At 38.1% G+C, this 20,617-nt stretch overlaps 1 protein-coding gene across 6 annotated transcripts in view; it reads left to right on the top strand.

Annotated features, from left to right (window-relative positions):
• Nucleotides 1-20,617, top strand: part of RBL1 (RB transcriptional corepressor like 1) — an 82,172-nt gene that overhangs the window by 2,427 nt on the left and 59,128 nt on the right. For 5 of the 6 annotated variants that reach the window (XR_012326284.1, XM_019950758.3, XM_019950757.3 and 2 more), the window contains exons 2-9: nucleotides 770-903; nucleotides 9,756-9,956; nucleotides 10,204-10,268; nucleotides 10,368-10,496; nucleotides 10,608-10,768; nucleotides 16,166-16,215; nucleotides 16,835-17,021; nucleotides 17,851-18,017. Coding sequence is in view for 5 of the 6 variants with exons in the window: in XM_019950758.3 (XP_019806317.2) it covers nucleotides 770-903; nucleotides 9,756-9,956; nucleotides 10,204-10,268; nucleotides 10,368-10,496; nucleotides 10,608-10,768; nucleotides 16,166-16,215; nucleotides 16,835-17,021; nucleotides 17,851-18,017 (1,094 nt within the window). In the remaining variant the exon portion in view is untranslated. Of the gene's footprint in view, nucleotides 1-769; nucleotides 904-4,797; nucleotides 4,923-9,755; nucleotides 9,957-10,203; nucleotides 10,269-10,367; nucleotides 10,497-10,607; nucleotides 10,769-16,165; nucleotides 16,216-16,834; nucleotides 17,022-17,850; nucleotides 18,018-20,617 lie in introns of those variants that run through there. The other variant, XM_033840943.2, reaches the window with a different exon arrangement.

The raw sequence follows: 20,617 nt of genomic DNA, 5'->3' as shown, positions 1-20,617 counted from the left end.
ATCTTTATCAATCATTTTATTCTTTTAGAGTCTGATCTTAAAGAGGATCTGCACAACAGTATTGTGTTGTGCTATGAGATTTGAGTCTAGTTCTTAATTTTATGTAAAACTCATCAGTGAAGTCATAAAGTGAATCTAGCTTGGATATCTCAAGCCTAAAGCAGAGAATTAAGTGTTGAATTCCCAAATGACACCTTTTTTGTAGCATTGTAAATTGAAGTGTCTGCTAAGATAGAGAGCCATACTTACTATTTTAAAGATTAGGGTAAATAATTCCCCAAATTTTTACCTCACAAAACTGACAGTCTCCTTTGTGTTGTGATGGGTGTTAATTTTTATATGTGTAATTCTCTTGCCATCTTCTACTCAGTTCTTTCCTTTCTCTGCCAAACTGGTTAAAAAAGAAACCTAAAACTAAAATGGTAGGAACTTCAGCATCATCAAGGCCATGACTGGTGTTATAATATTGAGAAAGCTAATGCTGAGAAATTGAAAACTCTTCAATAATATTAGATTTGGGGTATAGGTGAGAGATCTATCTTTAGATTAATACGGATTTAGCATGTTACACAGGACTAAGAGTAAGGAGTTTTATACCCATTACTGCAACCAACTAAGTTTTGTGACCTTGGGCAAATATCTTCATTTCTCTGGCCTGTTAATACAGGATGAATATTAGATCAGGTAATTCTAAGATCTCTTTTGATTCTAGAATTCAGGCGTTTTAACATAGTGTATCCATTTTGCTGTTTTATCTTTTGTCTGCCAGGGAGAAGTTATCCACTGGTTGGCATGTTCATTATATGTCGCTTGCCGCAAAAGCATTATTCCCACAGTTGGAAAGGGTATCATGGAAGGAAATTGTGTTTCACTTACCAGAATACTACGTTCAGCTAAATTAAGGTAAAGCACTTTGATTTTTCAAACATTATTTTATAAGTCCTAAATGTAATTTTGGGATTTAATTTCTCTTTATTTTAAATCATTTAGCTTCATCCCATTCGAAGTTTGTTATCCATATAGGTATCTTTTCCCAATTCTCACATTCTTTCTCTGCCTTTCTTCCTTAAATTCTAACTTACTTAAACCAGAGGCCTCTAAATCTTTTTAGATTTAGAGGTTCTAAATCTTTTTTCTCTGTAACTTTTTCATTAATGTTTTAAATTTGAGAATAATTTCAAGCTTTCAGAAAAGTTGCAGAAATAAGAAAACGACAAAGAACATCCATGTACCCTTGACCTAGACTCACCTTTTATTGATATTTTACTCCATTTGCTTTATCATTTGATCTTTTTCTGTTAAATAGTATTTTTTTCCTCAGCTATTTCAATTTAAGTGGTGTCCATTGTAGCCCTTTACCCCTAAATACTTCAGTGTGTATTTCCTTAAATAACTACAGTACAGTTATCAACGTCAACAAAGTTAACATTGATACAGTAATTTTGTATAATCTAGCATCTCTATTGTAGTTTTATTGGTTGATCCAGTAACATTCTTGATAGCATTTTCTTCCTTCAAGATCCAATCTTAAAAAAAAAATAATCCAATCTAGGATCAGGTATTGCATTCACTTGCCATGTCTTTTTAGTCTTCTTTAAACAAGAACATTTCCACAGCCTTTGTCTTTTATGACATTGACTTTTTTTTTTTTTTTTTTTTGCTGTACGCGGGCCTCTCCCTGCTGTGGCCTCTCCCGTTGCGGAGCACAGGCTCCGGACGCGGACGCGCAGGCTCAGCCGCTCCGCGTCATGTGGGATCCTCCCGGACCAGGGCACGAACCCCGTGTCCCCTGCATCAGCAGGCAGACTCCCAACCACTGCGCCACCAGGGAAGCCCCGACATTGACATTTTTGAAGAGTATAGTTCACAATCACCCTGCCCCCCTTTTTAATAGATTGTTCCTCGTTTTGTTTCATGTTTCCTTATGATTAGGTGCAGGTTTTACATTCCTAGGTGGAAAACTACATAAGTGATTTTGTGTCCTCAGTATATCACATCTAGAGGCACATGATATCCTTCTGCCTCTCACTGGTGATGTTAATTTTGATCATCTGCTAACGATGTTCTCTTGTTGCTCTACTGTGTGGTTGATATTTTTTCCCTTGCAAATACTAAGCAATTGGTGGGTCTTAGCTATAGCTTTTACTTGCTCTGGTATCAACTGTATGGAACTATTTGCCTGAATACCAAACAACAGAAATGGAGTGATTCAGATTTGGATAGTTGCTAATGTTCATAACGACTATTTGAGGTCATTGTCTATTTGCTATCCTGGGTTTCCAGGACAGAGGAGAAAGTGTAAAGCCCTATCCAGCAAGGGTTAAGTTTCAGTTCATGCTAAATTAAAAAAAAAAAAAATCTTCAGAACAATTTTGGTTTCTATAAATGGAAAAAGAATTAAGTCAAGACAATTTTTAAAACTTTAGTAAATATAATTTTTGTCATTCATGATAAAAACAAAATGAAAATATAACTAAGATAAAAGGAGTTAAGGTAATTTTTTTTAATTGAGCAAAACCTTGTCCATTGTCATATGATCTTTTTCTATTGATGGTTCTCATCACTGACCATACTAAATTTTTAAATCTTTGTAATAATAAGTTGTTGCGGAAACTGAACAGTACAAGCTCATGATAAAAATTTCAAATAATGAAAACAGTTCTGGAGGTATATAGTGGTAATGGTTAATGCCACTGACCTGTACACTTAAAAATGGTGAAAATGGTAAATTTTACATTGTATATACTTTTACCACAATAAAAGAAAAAAGGTTTAAAATTTTTCAAATAATACAGAAGAAGAATAGAAGATGTCTATAGAAGAATAGAAGAATAGAAAGATGTCTCTTTTTCCATCCCCCAGAATTTACCACTATTAGCAATTTACTGTTATTAAATTTTTAAGCAGGAAAAAATCTGTTTTTTAGTTTTTTGCATTTTATTTTTAAGCATAAATGAGATCATTGCTAAATGTATTTTTCTGTTGCTTTTCTTACTTTATATTCTGGAAATCCTTCTATATCACTATGTATAGCTCTACCTCATTAATTTTTTTTTAGTGACTGTGGGATATTTTAAGTTATAAGGATGTTTTATATACTTAGCCAGCCCCCTTATTGATGAGCATTTAGATTATATCCAGTCCCTTGTGATTACAGACAAATGAACATTATTGTAAGTGTGTATTTCAGATAAATTCCTAAAAGTGTAGTGATGAGTCAAAAGATACTTTTTTTTTTTTTTTTTTTTTTTGCGGTACATGGGCCTCTCACTGCTATGGTCTCTCCCGTTGTGGAGCACAGACTCCGGACGCGCAGGCCCAGCGGCCATGGCTCACGGGCCCAGCTGCTCCGCCGCATGTGGGATCTTCCCGGACCGGGGCACGAACCCGTGTCCCCTGCATTGGCAGGCGGACTCTCAACCACTGCACCACCAGGGAAGCCCAAAAGATACTTTTTAAAATGTGGATTGGTTTTAAAAAATTTTTTTAAGTGTCACATTCCTAATTGCTAAAAGAGCTGTTGACCAACATCAGTATGTTCATTCAGGCAAATAAAAAAGAATTTCAAGTGATGATTATTATTTACATTGATTTATAATAATTTGGGCTATTTTCAAAATTTCAACTTTAAATGTAATTTTAAATGACTATGTAGATCTTTATAGATATGGGAAAATATCCATCAAATATTGTTAATAAATTATACTGCAAAATACTGATTAAGTATAGATTTATACATAAACATGTAAAACTAGCAAATTTTTATTGAATATTTACCTGTGTGACAGACAATATGTGCTAATAGTTTGCATATCTTTATTAATTTAATCCTCACAGTAATTGTATTAAATAAATCTCATTTTAAAGATGAGGAAACCAAGTCACCAAGAGATTAAATTACTTCCCAGAGGTTATATACCTAAGAAAGTGGCGAGCCTCCCAAGTCATGCTGTATTACATATGTATCTATATACAAGTATACATTAGTATGTCTCCTTTTGAACTGTATCTATATTCAGCTTCAGTCTACAAAACAAAAAAAATTTAACCAAAGCAACTTCCAACTTAAAAAGAAAGTTTCATGTAAAAATTTATTCTGCTATTAAGGGTATTAAAAAATTGTATCTATTTTATAATTTGAATTTTCAATTCATTTTAATAAAACAGTTAGTTGTCTATATCTTATTGTTTTAAGTATTGAGAACTAATTTTTTACAAGTTTTTCAGTAACTTAAATCAAGACAACTTTCATTCATTCATTATTTTCATAGTATAATAGAACCTGAATGAAAAATGATTTTTCATAATTTTAATTGGAACATTGATGATACTAATTTTTACAGAGTAATTTTCTTTTTTATCTTTTGAGTGCCATTAAAATTAGGTAGTGTGCCACTATTGGAATGTATGTTCCATATTACCATCCCTACTCTATACTTTGCTTTTGGCAGCAGGGTTGGGGGGAATTGTATGTGTATGTGATAAGATATGCATTACATAAAATTTACCATTTTAACCAATTTTAATTGTACAGTTCATTGTCATTAAATACATTAACATTGTTGTTAAACCCTCACCACCATCCATCTCCAGAGCTTTTTCATCTTCCCAAACTTAAACTCCATACCACTTAAACAATAGCTTCCCTCTTCCTCCTCCTAGCACTCAACAACCACCATTCTACTTTCTGTCTCTCCGAATTTGACTGTTCTAGGTACCTCACATAAGTGGAATCGTACAGTATTTGTCTTTTTGTAACTGGCTTATTTCACTTAGCCTAATGTCTTCAAATAACAGCATAATATCTCCAAGGAAGGACACAACAAATGAATACTTAGCATAATGTCTTCAAAGAAATGGCTGATTCAGAAGCTGGGGCAGACCTATTTTTCTAACGAACCTGGAACAACTTATGCCAGAAAGTAAGGAAGTGCTCAAAAAATGTTGGGGACATGTCCAGGGGGCATAGGAGCTAGTTTGAAAAGGCTCCCATTTGTAATCATACCTGGGATAACTTGAGCATCAGAATGAATAGGGACAGTAATGGATTATAGCTCACTGAATAAAATCTATACTGATGATAAATAGGGGAGAAGGGAAATATCTTCCTTATATTAGAATGCCAACTAAATATTTGCATAATTGTAGAGTATCTCCCTATAAGTCACTTATCAATTACAAAGGGAAAAATAGTAACTTTGAAGTGGAAAACCTGGCAGATACCACCTAAATCAAGTGCAGAGTTATTATCAATGATGGGACAAATGGTTATGACCCACTGAGAAGGATATAACATCACTTATGTAGTACTCTGTCAAAAATACATAGCCTAAATCTAATAATGAGGGAAGCATGTAGGGACATACTACAAAATAACTGACCTGTCCTCTTCCAAAATGTTGGTGTCACAAGAGACAGTCTAAAGAACTGATGTAGACCGAAGGAAACTAAAAGGAAATAACACATAAATGCAGTTCATGCTACTAGATTACAACCTAGACTGGGAAATTTAAGATTGCTATCAAGAACATTCTTGAGACAATTGGTGAATTATAAATTTAAATATGAACTAATAGTATTTTATCAATATAAAATTTTCTGATTTTGATAATTGCACTTAATCATGTAAGACCTCTTTCTCAGGAAATAGAAACTATATTTTTGAGTAAATACATTTTCTCTTTATGAAAATAGAACAGTATTTATGAGTAAAGGGGCATGGTATCTACACCTTACTCTCAAATGCTTCAGAAAAAAATTATATGTATGTTATATTGGGGTTCACCAGAGGAACAAAACCAATAGAATGTGTTAATGTGTGTGTGTGTGTGTGTGTGTGTGTGTGTGTGTGTGTGTATACACACACACACATATATATGGAGAGAGAGCGAGCGAGCACACATGCAAAATAGCATGTACACACACATGCACAGGTTGGGAAGAGGAGAGGGAGAGGGATTTTAAGGAATTGGCTCACATGGTTGTGGAGACTTGGAGAGTCTAAAATATGGGGTAGCCCAGCAGGCTGGCAACCCAGGAAAGAGTTGCAGTTTGAATCCAAAGGCAGTCTGCTGGCAGAATTCCTTCTTACTTGGGAGGAGGTCAGTCTTTTTCTGTTAAGACCTTCAGACTGATTAGATGAGGCCCCCCTACATTATGGAGAGTAATCTGCTTTACTCAGAATCCACCAATCCAAATGTTTATTTCATTCCAAAAAATACCTTAATGGAAACACTGGCATAATGTTTGACTGAATATCTGGGCGCCCATACACATCTCCTTATGCCATACTTAATCTGCAAATAAAAGCCATAACAAGATCATACATTAGCCTAACATGAGATAAGTATACTTTGTACAACCCAAAATACCCTAACCCTTTCCCCAAAAGAGGATGCAAAATCCTTGGGTGATGTTTACTCTTCTTGATATCCTATAACTTAAATGCTCGGAAGTAAAGTTAACAATACTGTGGTATAAAGTCAGTACGTGCTATGTTATGTAACAAGTGGGTAAGAGAGGAAGGAATACAAAGATTTAATACACGCACACAAACATATTTGTAGCAAAATAAGAAATACTCGTTACAATTAGAGTCCTCGTTTCACTGGTCATGTGGTTGTAGTTGGTATTAATAACCTTCTTCCACTGCCCAGTCCATATTTCCTTTGCCTTCAGCAAGCACCTCAGCTGGTTGTGGTTTTTTTTACCTGGTGAGGTGACCCGGAATCTTCGTTCCTGAAGAGTCTGGGCCATTAGTAGTCCTGCCTGTTGGGTTGTTGTAGTTTTCCATTGACTTTAATCACAGGGGATGGTAATAGTAAGAGCTACCCTAAGGGATTCCTGTATTCTATTCTTCTTTACCTCCATTCTGGAGTAGCAATCCAATTTCTCCTTGGTCATCAGGATCAGTGACTCCAGCCAGCATAGTAACTCCCTTCTTTGCCTGTTGCTTTAGAGGCATGAGGAGCCCAAAGTGGTTGGATGCAGTCTTAACTTCTAGTTCAATGGATATTGTTGTATCTCTTGGTGGAAGCATTACTCTCTTTGGAACTAAGACCTCTAGGCCAACAGAGTATAATGTGACAGAGACAGGAAGCAAAAATTTTGCTAGTGGGTCAGTAGGGGTAATAGTGAGTGGTGCCACTCTCCCCCCACCTCTTGATTCCTGGACCTGTGAATCCTGGCTATGGAAGAAACAGCACTATACTGTTTGCTGATTCAGAGCATATACAGCCTCCTAAAGAACCTTGCTCTGCTGCTGGCTGATTGGGCACTCAGCAGTGACTGTAGGCAGGTTGGCTTTGGTCCAGATAGGCAGTGGAAATCCATGAGCCCGTATATAACTTTTCTAAAAAATTTTAATCTCATCCAAAAAACATCTTCACAGAAACATCCAGAATAATGTTTGACCAACTATCTAGGCACCGTGGCTCAGTCCAATTGACACCTAAAATTAACCATCACATGTGGATACATATACAGATGATGATTCGACTTAAGATTTGTGACTTGATGGTGTGATACTGTCTCATGATGCTGGGCAGCAGCAGTGAGCCATAGCTCCCTGTCAGCCATGCAGTCAGGATGGTAAACAACCAATACACTTACAACCATTCTGTTTTTTACTTTTAATAGAGTATTCATTAAACTACATGAGATAGTCAACACTTTTTTTTATCAAATAGGCTTTGTGTTAGATGATTTTACCCAACTGTAGGCTAATGGAAGTGTTCTGAGCATGTTTAAGGTGGACTAGGCTAAGCTATGATGTTCGGTAGGTTAGGTATATGAAATGCATTTTCAGCTTATAATATTTTCAGCTTACAGTGGGTTTATCGGGATGTAACCCCATGATAAATCAAGGAACACTTGTATACACATATATACACAGAGAGAGAGAGAGATGGATGACAAAGCAAATACACAAAATGTTAATTATCGGTGAATAAAGGAGTTCTTGTATACTATTCTTGCAACTTTTTTGTAAGTTTGATGCTATTTCAAAATAAAAAGATTAAGGGATAAAAGGGAATGTTTAAATACATTTATGGTACATTCATATAGTGTAATAAAACGCAGCTCTTAAAATTATGGAAGGAGTATTACATGAACTGATATAAAAAGATCTCCAGGGCTTCTCTGGCACAGTGGTTGAGAGTCTGCCTGCCGATGCAGGGGACATGGGTTCGTGCCCCGGTCCAGGAAGATCCCACATGCCGCGGAGCGGCTGGGCCCGTGAGCCATGGCCGCTGAGCCTGTGCATCCAGAGCCTGTGCTCCGCAATGGGGGAGGCCACAACAGTGAGAGGCCCGTGTACCGCAAAAAAAAAAAAAAAAAAAAAAGATATCCAAAATAAATTACAGGGGAAAAATGAAGTGCAGAATATTGTAGGTAGTATGGTATCGTATGAGTGGGAAAAACGTTTAAGTAGGTATATGTTTATAAATGCCTTAAAAAGCTCTGCAAGGACAAATAACTAATAACAATGTAATTAGTCACTAAGGCAAAGTTGATTGCTTTAGTGGAAAAAAACTGGGAGGGCGGTGGTAGCAGACATCATATATCCTTTAGTACCTTTTAAATTTTGTAATTATGCATATTACCCGTTAAAAAAAGAAAACCAAAAAGGAGAATTCTCACACACAGGGTATCATGATATACATTTTTTTTTTTTTTTTTTTGGCTGTGTTGGGTCTTCATTGCTGTGCGCAGGCTTTCTCTAGTTGCAGCGAGCGTGAGCTACTCTTCGTTGTCGTGCGCGGGCTTCTCATTGTGGTGGCTTCTCTTGATGCTGTGCACGGGCTCTAGGCATGCGGGCTTCAGTAGTTGTGGCTCACAGGCTCCACAGCGCAGGCTCCGTAGTTGTGGTGCACGGGCTTAGTTGCTCTGCGACATGTGGGATCTTCCCGGACCAGGGATCGAACCCGTGTCCCCTGAATTGGCAGGCAGATTCTTATCCACTGTGCCACCAGGGAAGCCCTGATAAAGATCTTTTAAAAAAAACTCAGATTTTTAGATTTCAATCAGCATGTCTGGAGTTTGAACACCTATGGACAACTAGCTAATGATTTCTTCCACCACCTTTTTTAAGAAAAAAATTACAAGTATCATTCTGTATATAGCCCTAGACACTTAAGTGAGCTTTAACACTACAAAATTTCAGTCTAAGACCATACTAACATGAGGACATAAAAAAAATGCACTCATAATTAAATAAGCCAGAAAGGTAGAGCCATTATCCATTAAGTGATTTTCTGGTTATGTACTACCTTCTTAGTTTATATTTGGAGGTAGAACCACACGTTGGAACACAAACATTTGAATTTTATTCCTGCCCTGTAACAGTCTGGTGCTTTGTGATCAAATTCCAGAATCCAGTATTGGGAGATTCTGTCTTTCCTCAAACTAGTTTTGTGAACTCATCAGTCTGTTGCCCAACATTTACTTTGTAATTTATATGCAGAGTATTGTCTAGGTGCTGCAGGGAATAAAAGAAGTAGATAGGTACTCCCTGCATAGTAGAAGGTATTTTATGTATTGACTACTAATTCAAAATCTACATTTCCACAGTGATTCTGGGAACCAAAGTAATTTCATAGCACTTGGAGTGAGGTTTTAGTTTTCTCTCTCTCTCTTTTTTTTTTAAAATAAAATCAGGCATTTTATAAAGATTTTTAGGCATAAGTAGAGTGTCTTCTTTTCCTTCCATTATATGGACTCATTTTAAATTTGCTTTTTTTCTGTTTTTTTAGTTTAATACAGTTTTTTAGTAAAATGAAGAAGTGGATGGACATGTCAAACTTGCCACAAGAATTTCGTGAACGTATAGAAAGGCTAGAAAGAAATTTTGAGGTGTCTACTGTAATTTTCAAAAAATTTGAGCCAATTTTTTTAGATATATTTCAAAATCCATATGAAGAGCCACCAAAGTTACCACGAAGCAGGAAGCAGAGGTGAGACACTTAATCCTCATATAATTGACATAAAAATTATGATACAAACTTATTAAGGGAATTTGCATTTTTAAAAGTCTACTTTTTAATTCCATTTAATAAAACATAGTTGTCTGTCCTTTGTGAATGAGATTTTATATGTAATTTGACTTTACTATTTGTTATATTTGCTGTTTCAATTTAAGTGACAAATGTGGAATGATATTTAGTAAGTCAGATAAAAAGTACATTTTTTCCCCCCTTTTAGGAGGATTCCTTGCAGTGTTAAGGAGCTCTTTAATTTCTGTTGGACACTCTTTGTTTATACTAAGGGTAAGGTGACACTTTCAGGTGTTTTACATTTCTACTGTGGGAACTTGGTGCTATTTGACCTGAAAGGTTTCTGGGTTTTATGTCTCTTTTCTTCTAAAGGTAATTTTCGTATGATTGGAGATGATTTAGTAAACTCTTATCATTTACTTCTGTGCTGCTTGGATCTGATTTTTGCCAATGCCATTATGTGCCCAAATAGACGAGACTTGCTAAATCCGTCATTTAAAGGTAAGACCTTATGTATTTTTGAAAACTGATTATCAATTTTTAGAAAAAGAGTTTCAAAAATTGACCATATTCTCTTTTCCCTCCATTGCTCTTTATACCCTGTCAAACTAGGGTTACCATCTGATTTCCATACTGCTGACTTTAGGGCTTCTGAAGAACCTCCCTGCATCATTCCTGTACTGTGTGAACTACATGACGGACTTCTGGTAGAAGCCAAAGGAATAAAGGAGCACTACTTTAAGCCATATATTTCAAAGCTCTTTGACAGGAAGGTACTATACTTACAATTAAATGACTCAGATTTTGGGGGGTCAGCAGCAGCAGCCTCAAGGGGAAAAGCAATATTTTAAGCAAGTTCTTAACATTATAGGACTCAGGGTCAAGATTCCCAGGTTTCAGTCTCTGATGTGATGTGGAGTTGTCCTGTGATTTTCTGTGATGTGCAAAACTGAGCTGTTGAAGAATGACCATCTGTATGTACTGTCAAGTAAATGCACTGTCAGAGGCAACTATAGGAGGTTCTGATAGAGAATTATAAAGAACAGAACATCAGAGTAAGCCTGATAAAGAATTATGAAAAGCAGGAGGTCAGAGTAAGTTAGTTTATTGCCACAATTTGAATAACTCGCTGACTGTTTATTAAAAGTAGGATGATGTATCAATATAACAACTGTAACTTTAATTCAATATGAGTAGAACAGAAAATCCCTTACAGTTGTGGGCTACCTACATGCATTCTGGATTTTTTTCTCAATAATTTACCTCGCTCTTTCTATATGTTTGAGTTGGCTTTTTCCTTTTTTTTTTTTTTTTTGCGGTACGCGGTTCTCTCACTGCTGTGGCCTCTCCCGCTGCAGAGCACAGGCTCCAGACGCACAGGCTCAGCGGCCATGGCTCACAGGCCCAGCCGCTCCGCGGCACGAGGGATCCTCCCGAACCGGGGCACGAACCCGCGTCCCCTGCATCGGCAGGCAGACTCTCAACCACTGCGCCACCAGGGAAGCCCTGGCTTTTTCCTTTGGGTCTCAATTTATTTCCCCAACGCTGAGCCATTTAATCCAGCTACGACTTGAGTTTTCTCTTTGGTTGGAAAAAAAAAATAGGAATATGGATTAGGTCATTATTATAGTTCCCCTCTTTGCAAATACTATTATGAGATTTTCCTCTGAGCATAAAGTCTTCCCTAACTGGTTTCTTCTCTTACACATACTTTTTAAAAAATATTTATTTAAAATATATTTTTAAAAAATTTATTTATTTAATTTTATTTTTTGGTAGATTTGGGTCTTTTTTTTTAATTTTATTTTTTATGCAGCAGGTTCTTATTATCCATTTTACACATATTAGTGTATATATGTCAATCCCAATCTCCCAATTCATCACACCACCACAGCCCCCGCCCCCCACCGCTTTCCCCCCTTGGTGTCCATACGTTTGTTCTCTACAACTGTGTCTCAATTTCTGCCCTGCAAACCTGTTCATCTGTACCATTTTTCTAGGTTCCACATGTATGTGTTAATATACAGTATTTGTTTTTTCTCTTTCTGACTTACTTCACTTTGTATGACACTCTCTAGATTGATCCACGTCTCTACAAATAACCCAATTTCGTTCCTTTTTTATGGCTGAGTAATATTCCATTGTGTATATATGTACCACATCTTCTTTATCCATTCGTCTGTCGAGGGGCATTTAGGTTGCTTCCATGACCTGGCTATTGTAAACAGTGCTGCAATGAACATTGGGGTGCATGTGTCTTTTTGAATTATGTTTTTCTCTGGGTATATGCCCAGTAGTGGGATTGCTGGGTCATATGGTAATTCTATTTTCAGTTTTTTAAGGAACCGCCATACTGTTCTCCATAGTGGCTGTATCAATTTACATTCTCACCAAGAGTGCAAGAGGGTTCCCTTTTCTCCACACCCTCTCCAGCATTTGTTGTTTGTAGATTTTTTTTTTTTTTTTTTTTTTTGCTGTACGCGGGCCTCTCACTATTATGGCCTCTCCCATTGCGGAGCACAGGCTCCGGACGTGCAGGCTCAGTGGCCATGGCTCACTGGCCCAGCTGCTCCGCAGCATGTGGGATCTTCCCGGACCGGGGCACGAACCTGTGTCCCCTGCATCGGCAGGCGGACTCTCAACGACTGCACCACCAGGGAAGCCCCTCCTCTGCAATTTTTTAGAAGAGTTTGAGAAGGATGGGTGCTAGCTCTTCTCTAAATGTTTGATAGAATTATGATTTTCTTAATTGTTTTGGGTTTGTTTTTGTAGGTCCTTTTCTTCTCTTGTGTTTCCCACTTAGGGAAGTTCCTTTAGCATTTGTTGTAGAGCTGGTTTGGTGGTGCTGAATTCTCTTAGCTTTTGCTTGTCTGTAAAGCTTTGGATTTCTCCATCAAATCTGAATGAGATCCTTGCCGGGTAGAGTAATCTTGGTTGTAGGTCCTTCCCTTTCATCACTTTAAGTATGTCATGCCACTCACTTCTGGCTTGTAGAGTTTCTGGTGAGAAATCAGCCGTTAAACTTGTGGGAGTTCCCTTGTATGTTATTTGTTGTTTTTCCCTTGCTGCTTTCAATAATTTTTCTTTGTTTCTAATTTTTGCCAATTTGATTCCTATGTGTCTCGGCATGTTTCTCCTTGGGTTTGTCCTGTAAGGGACTCTGCGCTTCCTGGACTTGGGTGGCTATTTCCTTTCCCACGTTAGGGAAGTTTTCGACTATAATCTCTTCAAATATTTTCTCGGGTCCTTTCTCTCTCTCTCCTCCTTCTAGGACCCCTATAATGCAAATGTTGTTGCATTTAATGTTGTCCCAGAGGTCTCTAAGGCTGTCTTCATTTCTTTTCATTCTTTTTTCTTTATTCTGTTCCGCAGCAGTGAATTCCACCATTCTGTCTTCCAGCTCACTTATCCGTTCTTCTGCCTCAGTTATGCTGCTATTGATTCCTTCTAGTGTATTTTTCATTTCAGTTATTGTATTGTTCATCTCTGTTTGTTTGTTCTTTAATTCTTCTAGATCTTTGTTAAACATTTCTTGCATCTTCTCGATCTTTACCTCCATTCTTTTTCCGAGGTCCTGGATCATCTTCACTATTATTATTCTGAATTCTTTTTCTGGAAGGTTGCCTATCTCCACTTCATTTAGTTGTTTTTCTGGGGTTTTATCTTGTTCCTTCATCTGGTACATAGCCCTCTGCCTTTTCATCTTGTCTATCCTTCTGTGAATGTGGTTTTTGTTCCACAGGCTGCAGGATGGTAGTTCTTGCTTCTGCTGTCTGTCCTCTGGTGGATGAGGCTATCTACAAGGCTTGTGCAAGTTTCCTGATGGGAGGGACTGGTGGTGGGCAGAGCTCAGTAAAACTTTAATCCGCTTGTCTGCTGATGGGTGGGGCTGGGTTCCCTCCCTGTTGGTTGTTTGGCCTGAGGTGACCCAACACTGGAGCCTTCCTGGCCTCTTTGGTGTGGCTAATGGCAGACTCTGGGAGGGCTCATGCCAAGGAGTACTTCCCAGAACTTCTGCCAGTGTCCTTGTCCTCATAGTGAGACACAGCCACCCCCCACCTCTCCAGGAGACCCTCTAACACTAGCAGGTGGTCTGGTTCAGTCTCCTGTGGGGTCACTGCTCCTTCCCCTGGGTCCCGATGTGCACACTACTTTGTGTGTGCCCTCCAAGAGTGGAGTCTCTGTTTCCCCCAGTCCTATCAAAGTCCTGCAGTCAAATCCCGCTAGCCTTCAAAGTCTGATTCTCTAGGAATTCCTCCTCCTATTGCCGGACCCCTAGGTTGGGAAGCCTGACGTGGGGCTCTGAACCTTCACTCCAGTGGGTGGACTTCTGTGGTATAAGTGTTCTCCAGTTTGTGAGTCACCCACCCAACAGTTATGGGATTTGATTTTATTGTGATTGTGCCCCTCCTACCATCTCACTGTGGCTTCTCCTTTGTCTTTGGATGTGGGGTATCTTTTTTGGTGAGTTCCAGTGTCTTCCTGTTGATGATTGTTCAACAGTTAGTTGTGATTCCGCTGCTCTCACAGGAGGGAGTAGGAGCACGTCCTTCTACTCTGCCATCTTGAACCAATCTCCAGCATTGGGTTTCAGTTGCGGCATGAGGGATCCTCCACTGCGGCACGCGGGCTTCTCTCCAGTTGTGGTGCACGGGCTCCAGAGTACATGGGCTCTGTAGTTGTGGCCTGTGTGCTCAGCAGTTGTGGCACACAGGCTTAGTTGCTCCACGGCATGTGGGATCTTAGTTCCCCGACTAGGGATTGAATCCCCTGCATTGGAAGGGGGATTCTTAACCACTGGACTGCCAGGGAAGTCCCTCTTGGACATCATTTTGTATTTAGTCTTATCTTTCAGCAAAAAAACAAGTATTTATTTATGTGTATATATACACAGTATATATTTTTGTGTGTATATCTATGTAAAATATCTTTTTGTAAAACTTTAATCTCCAGCAAAATAAACTTTTAAAGGAACTCAAGGATTATGTCTATTGTGCAAGGCACTAGTGGCCCCTGCCTATGATGACCATTCATCTTGGTTTGCCTGAATTATCTGGGTTTTGGCTGTTGTCTTGGCATAATTATTATAGTGTCTTCTTTCACTCCAAAAGTATCCTGGTTTGGACAGTGGTTCTCCTGACCATGGGCCAGATGCTTTATTTGGCCTGTTTAGGGTGTTTTAATTTTTTATTTCATTTTTCTTTTGTTCAATTTTTAACTTACACATAAAGATCTTTTATATGAAAATTTTTTAAAAATCAGAAGCTATGGCAATACCAGTTTGCAATTTCTACATGGTAACTGTTGTCAAGCTAAATGATGGCCACGTCTTTTGGCCACCTCTTTTAGGATGGGAAGCATGCTTTCTGCCATCTTCATTTATGTACGTTGATCCCTGACCCCTGAAATCATTTGAGTTTGCAACCCTTGTTATGTAGTAATCTAAGTATAGTGTGGATACACAGAAAATATTGATAACAGTGTAGTTTTCCTCTGTCACCAGTAACAGTACCTATATTCCTTTCAAATCTTTTGCTTGCCTGACATATATTATCATTCAGTAACTGTTAGTTTCCATTTTCCATAGACCAATGTTTAAAATTGGACAGCTTTCATGAGAATTACTTAAGAATTTGTTAAAACTTCTGCCTTGGGCTTCCCTGGTGGCGCAGTGGTTGAGAGTCCGCCTGCCGATGCAGGGGACACGGGTTCGCGCCCCGGTCCGGGAGGATCCCACATGCCGCAGAGCGGCTGGGCCCGTGAGCCATGGCCGCTGAGCCTGTGCATCCGGAGCCTGTGCTCCACAACGGGAGAGGCCCTCTACCGCAAAAACAAAAAGCAAACAAACTGCTGCCTTAGTTCAGACCTTGAGGTCTGTCAGTCTGCATTTTTAACAAGTTCCCCTACATGATTGTTATGTCACTAAAATTTGGAAACCACTGCTATAGACTACAAAGTATTTTCAAAACTTGACTTTAAATGTTTTTTAATATTTTATTTGCATACTAAATAGGATTCACAGGTCTGAAAGAAATATTTAGTAATTCTATTTTGTGTGTGTGTGTGTTATTTATAACTACCAATGTGAAAATTTAGATAAATGTAGTATTTTTGTGTGTATGTTAATATGCTTACTTACATGAAGTCACAAAGTGGGTTTTTTTCCCCAGATTTTAAAGGGAGAATGCCTTCTGGACCTTTCTAGTTTTACTGATAATAGGTAAGTGTCTAGCACTGATGGTATCTGGCATATCATAAGTTATCAATATGATTTGTTGCAGTTTGTTAAGTGAAATGTTGTATGAAGGTAACTTCTCCAAATTCAAGTTCCTTCTGCTTCCGTGGCTGAGTGGGTGTTATCACTAAGCCTTGCTGTCTTTAAGTACATTTATTTTAAGATCCCATTTGGTCTTAAAACAGCTGCTCTCCTAAGAAACTCATAAACAGACCCAATGACTTCTGTATTTGAGTTTACATTCTTTGTAAACTAATATTGGCAAATTAATCAAATATTGGCAAGTTCAGAATGTGCTTATATTTCAAGGCCACACACAATTGTTTCCTCAATGATCAGGTCTTAATTAGGTTCAACTAGTTTCCAGATTAAGTGTATATTCTTTTCACTCACCTTTCAAAGTAATTTATTGCCATGTATGTGAATGTGAAGAATGTCTGTGATCGGATAGAAACCTCTGATATTGTTAGATGGGCAAAGTTAATAAAAACTAGAAAGTCATGAGCTTTTCTAGTCTGTGGAGTCAAAATCTATCTTCAAGTCAAGATAAATCCATTGTGTAACTTAGTTTTGTTCTAGCAGCTTAAAATAATTCTCTTTTCAGCAAAGCAGTGAACAAGGAGTATGAAGAATATGTTTTAACTGTTGGTGACTTTGATGAGAGGATCTTTTTGGGAGCAGATGCAGAAGAGGAAATTGGAACTCCTCGAAAGTTCACTGGTGATGCCCCATTAGGGAAACTGACAGCACAGGCTAATGTGGAGTGTAACCTTCAACAACACTTTGAAAAAGTAATTAACCTAGCCTGGCCTCAGTCTTGAATGATCTTTTTCTCTGTGTGTGTGATTCTACTAACAGCAGCAGCATCTTTCAAGTTAAATCTTGAGTTTCTTCTGTTAACTCATATTTCCCATGAAAGCCTTAAAGGTAGCTTTCAAAACTGTGGCATTTAGTATTTTTACCTCATTTCTTGCAATTTTTCATATTTGGATATTTTCCCAGAATGCCTGGCTTTTCAGTAGAGTATGTGTCTTTGGATATGAAGAAGGATTTATGCTTTCCTCCTGTTTTTTCTTTGCATCACTTTAGCCAGTCTTCTCTTGATTTAAAATTTAGTTTGCTTTCCTACCCATGACGAACTATGTGCTCTTCCCAAACTTCAGCCATATAACTCTGATTTGATTGTTAATAGCCAAGGCTTAATTCTGTATTTATGTCTTAGGTAGGTTGGAGGATGAGGTCTAATGGAAAATTCACTGGTCCAGAAGATGGAAACCTAAGTTTTAGTCCCAGCTCTGCCATTACCTTTGTCAGCTTAAACAAGTTTTATAACTTCTCTGTGCCTATTGCCCCATATGTAAAATGAAAATGTGCCTGTTATATTTCAAATGAATGTTATGAAGATAAAATGAGATTATAGATAGAAAGCACTTTGGGAAAGTGTTATTCAAAGGTAGGATGTTATTAGCATAATATTGCTAAAATTTTGGTGGGTAACCAGAAGAGGGGGAGAAAGTAACCTATTAAACGTGAATAGAGAAGATGGCATATGTACTGAATTAAACACATAATGAGGAAGAAGGTAGCTTTTTAATCTCACATAATTTTCTTTTCTGACAGAAAACATCATTTGCACCTTCTACACCACTGACAGGACGACGATATTTAAGAGAAAAAGAAGCAGTCATTACTCCTGTTGCTTCAGCCACCCAAAGTGTGAGCCGGTTACAGAGTATTGTGGCCGGACTGAAAAATGCACCAAGTGAACAACTTATAAACATTTTTGAGTGAGTACAATACTAGTATTTTCCCAAATGTCTCTTTTAAATTAGATTCTGTATTCCATTCTGTTTTCAGTATTTCCGAATTCTGGAGATACTGGATATACATCTGGCAAGTTTTACTGTACCATTTCAATCACAAAGTATGTTGACCTAAAATCAGATAGAAGTACCTATTAAAAATTATATATAAATTTTATTTCGTATTATTATAGACTTTCAAGGTTAAATGTATCTTAAAGGTTATTTAGCTCCAACATTCCATTCTGGTAACACCCCTAATTTATGCATTACTGTTTTTCTTTTTACATTGTTTTTAAATGGGTTCAATATAAATGTCCATCAAATGGGAGACTGGTTACATATTGATGGTACAGCTGTAAAATGGAATTTTATGCAATTGTCTAAGAAAAAGAAGCATATTTCATAGTAAAGATGATAAAGTGAGGCCAGATTAGAGAACCTTATTTCCTAATACCTAATAACAGAATAGTAAAAATCAGCAGACTATCTATCAGCAGAAACCAAATGAGGAGAGGGATATGATTTCATGCTATAATTTTCCAAAGTGGTGGTCAGGAAAGGAAATGGTTGCTTCTGGTATGCCTATCCCCAAGAAGCGTTACTGGGGGGAAAGGGTGTGTTGATGGGATCTTTTTATTTATTTATTTATTTATTTTACTTATTTATTATTTTTGGCTGCGTTGGGTCTTTGTTGCTGCGCGTGGGCTTTCTCTAATTGTGGCAAGCGGGAGCTACTCTTCATTGCGGTGCACGGACTTCTCATTGCGGTGGCTTCTTTTGTTGCAGAGTGTGGCTCTAGGTGCGCGGGCTTCAGTAGTTGTGGCACGCGGGCTCAGTAGTTGTGATGCACGGGCTTAGTTGCTCCGCGGCATGTGGGATCTTCCCGGACCAGGCCTCGAACCCACATCCCCTGCATTGGCAGGCAGATTCTTAACCACTGTGCCACCAGGGAAGTCCTATTGATAGGATCTTGAAAATACTCATTAATAACCCAGATGTGGAGAGAAACAAATGGCATGAGTAGGCATATGAGTAAAAAGTCATAGAAACCTCCCCAAGTGAAAGTCCCTGTATACCACCAAGATAGCAGAAATATGAAAAATTCTCAGGACCTACCATTTTCCAAGATTCCTAGCTTATTTGGGGAGAGATCTTCATAGAACTAGAAGATATCTCTGACCAAGGTATAGTGAACCCTGGAATGGGGACATTTAACTAAATCTCAGAAGAGAAAGCAAAGCCCTGATCCTCTAACAAAAGCTGAACATAGCACATCTGTGCCCTCCCACTAGTCCCCAAACCTCAGTCTATAGAAAAGTGGACAGAAGAAGCCCCAGCCTCAACCACAGCTCAGAAGGTAAGCAGATTGCATGTAAAGTAGGAAGATTCATAAAGATCTACCCTCATAGCATTTGAATAAATAGATCTGAACTGAACTATCCATTTAGCATGAACAAGTTAAAAAGAAATGGCAAAGCATCTTGCAGACATTTTAAAGCACAAGAGAAGGAAGGAAGGAAGAAAACATAGAATGCAAAAGACAAAGAACCTAGAAACAAATAAATGGAAAGACATTCCATGTTTATGAATTGGAAGATTTAATATTGTTAAAATGTCCATATTACCCAAAGCAATCTACAGATTCAGTACAGTCCCTATCAAAATCCCAATGGCATTTTTACAGAAATAGAAAAAAAAAATCTAAAATTCATAAGGAATTTTGAAGGACTTTTTTTTTTTTTTTTTTGCGGTACACGGGCCTCTCACTGTTGTGGCCTCTCCTGTTGCGGAGCACAGGCTCCGGACACACAGGCTTATCGGCCATGGCTCACAGGCCCAGCCACTCCGCGACATGTGGGATTTCCCAGACCGGGGCACGAACCCGTGTCCCCTGCATCGGCAGGTGGACTATCTACCACTGCGCCACCAGGGAAGCCCTTGAAGGACTTTTATTAGCCAAAATAATCTTGAGAAAGAAGTAAAAAGCTGGAGGCCTCACATTTCTGATTTCAAAACACATTCCAAAGCTACAGTAAGCAAAACAGTATGGTATTGGCATAAAGACAGACATGTAGACTAGACATGGAATAGACTAGAGTCCCAAAATAAACCTTCACATATATCATTAAATGATCTTTGACAAGGGTGCCAAGACTACACTATGGGGAAAGTCAGATTCACTTAGTATCATATCTTCAAGGTTCATCCATGCTGTAGCATATGGCAGGATTTCCTTCTTTTTAAGCCTGAATAATATTCCATTGTATATATATACATACCACACTTCCTTTATCCATTCATTCGTCAGTGGACATATAGGTTGCTTCCACATCTTGGCTGCTGTGAGTAATGCTGCAGTGAACTTGAGTATGCAAATATCTCTTTGAGATATGCACATGCAAAAGAATGAAGATGGACTTTTATCTTACACCATGTACAAAAGTTAACTCAAAATTTGTTAAAAACCTAAACATGAGACCTGAAACTGTACAACTAGAAGAAAACATAGGTAAAAAGCTTTATGACACTGAAATGGGCAGTGATTTCTTGGATGTGACATCAAAAGTATAGGTAACAAAAGC

Source organism: Tursiops truncatus, chromosome 15 (assembly GCF_011762595.2).
Source record: "Tursiops truncatus isolate mTurTru1 chromosome 15, mTurTru1.mat.Y, whole genome shotgun sequence".
NCBI lineage: Eukaryota > Metazoa > Chordata > Mammalia > Artiodactyla > Delphinidae > Tursiops > Tursiops truncatus.
Note: the sequence above shows the minus strand (reverse complement) of the source record. Positions and strands in the feature narration are given on the sequence as shown.